Consider the following 6000-nt stretch of genomic DNA (forward strand, 5'->3'; position numbering starts at 1 on the left):
GATGCTTCCTAAGGCCCACTTGACTTCACATTCCACGATGTCTGGCTCCAGGTGAGTGATCACACCATCGTGATTATCTGGGTCGTGAAGATCTTTTTTGTATAGTTCTGTGTATTCTTGCCTCCTCTGCTTAATATCATCTGCTTCTGTTAGGTCCATACCATTTCTGTCCTTTATTGAGCCCATCTTTGCATGAAGTATTCCCTTGGTATCTCCAATTTTCTTGAAGAGATCTCTAGTCTTTCCCATTCTGTTGTTTTCCTCTATTTCTTTGCACTGATCACTGTGGAAAGCTTTCTTATCTCTCCTTGTTATTCTTTGGAACTCTGCATTCAATGGGTATATCTTTCCTTTTCTCCTTTGCTTTTCACTTCTCTTCCTTTTGCAGCTATTCATAAGGCCTCCTCAGACAACCATTTTGCTTTTTTGCATTTCTTTTTCTTAGGGATGGTCTTGATCCCTGTCTTCTGTACAATGTCACAAACCTCCATCCATAGTTCTTCAGGCACTCTGTCTATCAGATCTAATCCCTTGAATCTATTCCTCAACAAATTACAAATAAAGCTACCACAAGATACAGTGGTCCCATTTCTGGGTACATGTTCAAAGGAAATGAAATCACTCTCTAAGAGATATCAGACCCCCATGTTGGCTGTGGGCTTCCCTAGTGGCTCAGATGGTAAAGAAGCTGCTTGCAATGCAGGAGACCTGGTTTTGATTCCTGGATCAGGAAGATCCCCTGGAGAAGGGAATGACTACCCACTCCAATGTTCTTGCCTGGAAAATTCTGCAGAATCACCTGGTGGGCTACAGTCCATGGGGTAGCAAAGACTTGGACATGATTGAGTGACTCACACTAACACATATTCACTGTGGCATTATTCACAATAGCCAAGATACAGAAATAACCCCTGTATCAAATGACAGACAAATGGATAAAGAAAATGTGAATATACACTATATATATGTGGGTATATACACATATATGCATTGTTGATGTTGTTGTTAAGTCACTTTAGTCTGTCTGATCCCATAGACGGCAGCCCACCAGGCTCCCCTGTCCCTGGGATTCTCCAGGCAAGAACACTGGAGTGGGTTGCCATTTCCTTCTCCACATATATGCATACATGTGTATAAATGCATGCATATATACAAAGGAATATTCAGTTCAGTTCAGTTCAGTCACTCAGTGGTGTCCAACTCTTTGCGACCCCATGATTTGCAGCACGCCAGGCCTCCCTGTCCATCACCAACTCCCGGAGTTCACTCAAACTCATGTCCATCGAGTCAGTGATGCCATCCAGCCATCTCATCCTCTGTCGTCCTCTTCTCCTCCTGCCCCCAATCCCTCCCAGCATCAGAGTCTTTTCCAATGAGTCAACTCTTCGCATGATCTGGCCAAAGTACTGGAGTTTCAGCTTTAGCATCATTCCTTCCAAAGAACACCCAGGACTGATCTCCTTTAGAATGGACTGGTTGGATCTCCTTGCAGTCCAAGGAACTCTCAAGAGTCTTCTCCAACACCACAGTTATTATTCAGCCATAAAAGAAGGAAATCGTAGCATTTGTAACAACATGATGAACTTTGAAGTCATTATGTGTTAAGTGAGAAAAGTCAGAGAAAGACAAATACGGTATGATTTCACTTACATGTGGAATCAAAACAACCCTCAACTTCATCATGGAAAAAGTAAAGACAGGTGGTTGCCAGAAGCCATGGGTTGGTGCATGGGTGAAATAGGTTAAGGTGGCCAAAGGTACAAACTTCCAGTTATAAGATAATTAACACCTGAGGATATAATGTAAAACATGATGACTATAATTAACAATATCATATTGTGTATCTGAGAGTTGCCAAGAGAGCAGACCTTAAAAATTCTCATCCCAAGGAAAAAAAAAACTAGGTGAGGTGGTGTTCATTAAACTTATTGTGCTAATTATTTCACAATATATACATATATCAAACCATGTTGCATACCTTATACAATACTGTATGTCAATTATATCTCAATGAAGCTAGAAAAAAATAGTACAAAGAAAAATTTCCTGAAGTACTTAAAGAACAAGTGATCCAGTTAATGCCCCATCAGGCAGGATCTTTTCGTGTGCATTTCCTACACAAGGACCTTCACAATCACAACCACCAGAGTTAGAGATCACCTCAACACAACACTAGTGTGCAATAACCAGACCTGACCCAAGGTTCTCCAGTTATCCCAGTGACATTCTGTACAGTGAAAGGACCCAAACCGGGTCCACCTGTCACGTTTAGTGGACACGTTCCCTCAGTGTCTTTCAGTTTGGAGCAGTTCCTCTGTCTTTCCTTGGTTCTCATGCCCTCTGTGCTTTGCAGCTTACAGGAGAGGGCCTTTGTGTAGTGCTCTTAATTGGAAGTTTTTCCCGATGATGTCAGGCTCTGAGTCTCTGCTACAACCATTACAGAAGGATGCTGGCTGCTTCTTTCGCATCCCACTGGGTGGCACGATAATCTGTGTCCTCTTACTGATGGAACATTGATTGAGGAGGTGTCCCCCAGGCTCCCTCACCCTAAAAGTATTCTTTTCCCCTTTGCCATCAGTAATGATGTTGTGGGGAGACTCTGAGGAAGTGTGTAAATATCTCATTTCCCATCAAGCATTCAGCCTCTGACTTTAGCACCTACTGATGATTCTTGGTTGAGTATTACTACAGTGGTGGTCCTGGAGGGGATGCTCCATGTATCTGCTTAATGAATGAATCTGCATCTCAGACAAGGAGTGGGAAGTTGTGGCCACACCCCCTCGTGCTGTGGATCACAGCGAGAGAGGCTTACCCTCTTCTTCTGAAGCCCAACACAGGGTAGGGGTGGGAGAGATGCTCTTTCCACAACCTGACTCTGGTTCCAGCATCCCTGCCAGCAAGCTGACATCTATAGAGGATTCCTCCAAGACATTCAGCAGAGCAAAAACGGATGCTGGGAACAATTTGCAGTCTCTCAGGAGTACAATGGAAATTCAGTGAAGGATTTTAAGCAGAATAGTGACACATTTAAGTTAAGCAGGACCAAAACAAAACTTCTGAATTATTATTATTCCTTCTCTCTTTTCTAAAACAAACATTGACTTCTCTTGGACCCTACTCTCAACTCACTGCCCCAGAGATATAGGTTTAATGATGAAGTTCATTGCTGTTGTTTATTTGCTAAGTTGTAACTGACTCTCTGCAACCCCATGGACTGTAGCCCACCAGGCTCCTCTGTCCATGGGATTTCCCAGGCAAGAATACTGGACTGGCTTGAAACTTCCTTCTCCAGGGGTCTTCCCAACTCAAGGATCGAACCTGTGTCTCTTATGTCTCTTGCATTGGCAGGTGGATTCTTTACCACTGAGCCTCCAGGGAAATATAATGTAGTTCATACTAAAGTATAAATGACTGACTGAAAAAACGAACATCCTTGGTTGCTTTGTGAATAGCTTGGCGTGGTGCAAGAGTTCCCACCAGGGTGATCAGGAATAAGACTCAGCAAGAACATTCTGTTTGTTCCACTTTTCAGAAAGTCTGGACAGGGCCCTGTTCTGGACCATATGAAGAGGCTAAATGCCAGGGAAAGAAAGCAAGTAGCTTCACGCTCTTTGGAGGGCCCCTAGGGCTGTGAGCCCTCCCCAGGCCTCACTGACTCCTGCCCTGCCTGCCCCGTACCTTTGGTTTCCTTGAGCAGCTCTTCCGTGAACTTGACCACCTGCGCCACCTCCCGCCATGGGAAGCCTTTGCCCACAGCGAAGATGATGCTTTCATAGAGGGTGTCCAGCAGGATGCTTCTGCGGGAGTCTCTGAGCTCGTCAAACTCTTCCCAGTTCAGCAGTCTCCGCAGGTGCTCCCGACCTTCTGGTTTCTGCAGGGTGTGATATGAGGGGTGGAGGGTGAGACTGAGGAATCAGGACAACATCATCACTGGGAATCCATGCTGTGCCCCTGGATCCTGAAGAGTGACCAGGACTAGGGGTACACTTGGACAGAATTAGTCTTTCATTTCTGGACAGCTTTCCCTCACCTTTCTAGCCCTGCTCCTTCCTCTGGGAGTTTTCATCCTAGCTGCTACAGCTCCAGGTTTCTACCCCGCCAGCAGCCCTCAAGTCCTGAATTAGTATGATCCTCTTCCCTCAAACAAAATTTGACTTCCCTCTGAGACTGCTCCAGAGATAGTGATGTGACCATGAAATTCATACTAAAGTGTAAATGACTAGCCAAGAAGAAGCTTGATGAAGCAATGCTTTAGCAGAAGAAATGCATCTTGCTTGGTGAAGCTAGGGCCTCAAGACTGGTTAAGGTACCTTTTAATCCTTTCTTTAGGTTAGAATTAGTTTTACTTGAGAGTTCATCTGGCCTTTCTAGAAAGTTTCTTAGAGATCACCAACACATGTAGGAGAATCAAGTCCCTTTCAAGGAGGGGGTAAGAAAAGGTGTGGCATGAATGGGGATTCAGTGAACACAAGAGTGTTGCTCCCCTGGGGGGAGAGGAGTGGAGAAGTGATGGTAGACAGCGCTTGAGGGAGGCCCAGAGCCTGTCTCAGCCCCTGGGGATCCTCTCCCCTCCCCCACAGCTCCTGTAGACCCCTAAGTCAGCATCTGAAAGGACAGCTGGCTGGAAAATCCAGGAAAGATGATGAAAGCACCCGTCCTGGGCCAGGGAAGGAAGCCTCAGCCGGGGGTGCCTTGCCTGCTGCCTCCCCGTCAGCTCAAGACTGCTGGTCAGAGGCTGACCTGTGCACACCGCTGGCCCGGGGTGGTCTTGCCTGAGTTCTACAGCAGAGCCTTTCTGGATGGACCGGAGGCCCAGGCCCTGCAGGCTAGAGTCTCCTCCATCCACAAGTGTTCACATTGCTCATGCATTTTGGCCTCAGAAATGATTCTGAGCAACCATCGAAATCTGCCCCCTTCTCTGCCTTAAAGACACAGAGCCCCCGGCTCCCACCACACCCACAACCACACACATATTCCCTCTACACAGTGGCCTACAATCCTGACAGGCTCTCAGGGCCCGAGGGCTCTGGTGAAGGTGGCACCCCTGTGACCGGCTGCAGGGGACTCCCAGGCCCTCCCTGGAGTGTAGGCAGGCACAGCACCTCCACGCCCACCTCCTCTGTCCTTCCATGCAGGCTCTGCTGCATCAAGGGCTGTCACCGCAGGCCTGGAAGATAGCCCTCCAGCTCCAAAGACTGGGCTAACTTTGGCCTGGCATACACCTGGCACGCACATTCCCTGGGCCCACACCTGCCTGTCTTGGGCCTCCGAGCTGACACGCAGGGACAGGAGAGCTGTCCAGGGGTCGCTGGGAGGACACACCTCCCTCTTAGGCCAATAGGAGCACACTTTCTCTTAAAAGTCATATGTTCTCTTCACCTGAAATTGGAAGACTTTTTTCACTCCCTGGGCTGTTAGGAGTGCCATGGCCCCTGCATCCAGTTGCTAGGAGACCTAACCAGGACTGCCTTGGAGCTTCAGGAACGCTGGGCTGAGGATGCCTGCTTTGTGAGGTCATGAAGACCCACTTGGAGGTGGCTCTCCCAGCTTCCCTCCTCTGGTCCCTCTTCTCCAGCGGGCTCTGGGCCCCCACAGCTGCTCAGTGACCTGGAGCCCTTTCTATTTCTAGCCCCGTTCCTTGAAAGTTGTTCTCCTTCAGGCAGTGAGCCTTCTCAGGCTTTCCGGCACACATACACATGGCCCCTCAGGTGCTACATCTTTCTAATCCAAGCCCGATTTTTCTCCTTCCTTCCATAGTCGGGGATTTTTTCTCTATGGAGAAGCTGGCTTCCATATGCCATCCTCACCGATGCCTCGTCCTGCCAGGATCTGGTTTCTACCCACTTCTGCACTGGCCAGTGGAATTGTGACTTCCGGTTTTGTGCAACCCAGTTTTGTCTTGGGTACAGAAAACAGCTCTGTAGGGGTGTCCCTGTGCAGTGCCCAAACACCCCAATGTGGAGACCCCATGGGGATCCAGTCTCTTTCCTGGTTAGCCTC

General features: G+C 47.9%; 1 protein-coding gene across 1 annotated transcript in view; it reads right to left on the reverse strand.

Annotated features, from left to right (window-relative positions):
• The window catches only part of C8H8orf74 (chromosome 8 C8orf74 homolog), a 30917-nt gene extending 25439 nt beyond the window's left edge, over positions 1–5478 (reverse strand). The window contains exons 1-2 of the mRNA XM_019965645.2: positions 5380–5478; positions 3679–3871 (exon numbers count right to left, since the gene is read on the reverse strand). Coding sequence (XP_019821204.2) covers positions 3679–3871; positions 5380–5427 — 241 coding nt within the window. The 5' untranslated portion in view covers positions 5428–5478. The remainder of the gene's footprint in view (positions 1–3678; positions 3872–5379) is intronic.
• Between the last annotated feature and the right edge of the window lie 522 nt (positions 5479–6000).

The sequence above is a fragment of the Bos indicus genome, chromosome 8 (assembly GCF_029378745.1).
Source record: "Bos indicus isolate NIAB-ARS_2022 breed Sahiwal x Tharparkar chromosome 8, NIAB-ARS_B.indTharparkar_mat_pri_1.0, whole genome shotgun sequence".
Lineage (NCBI taxonomy): Eukaryota > Metazoa > Chordata > Mammalia > Artiodactyla > Bovidae > Bos > Bos indicus.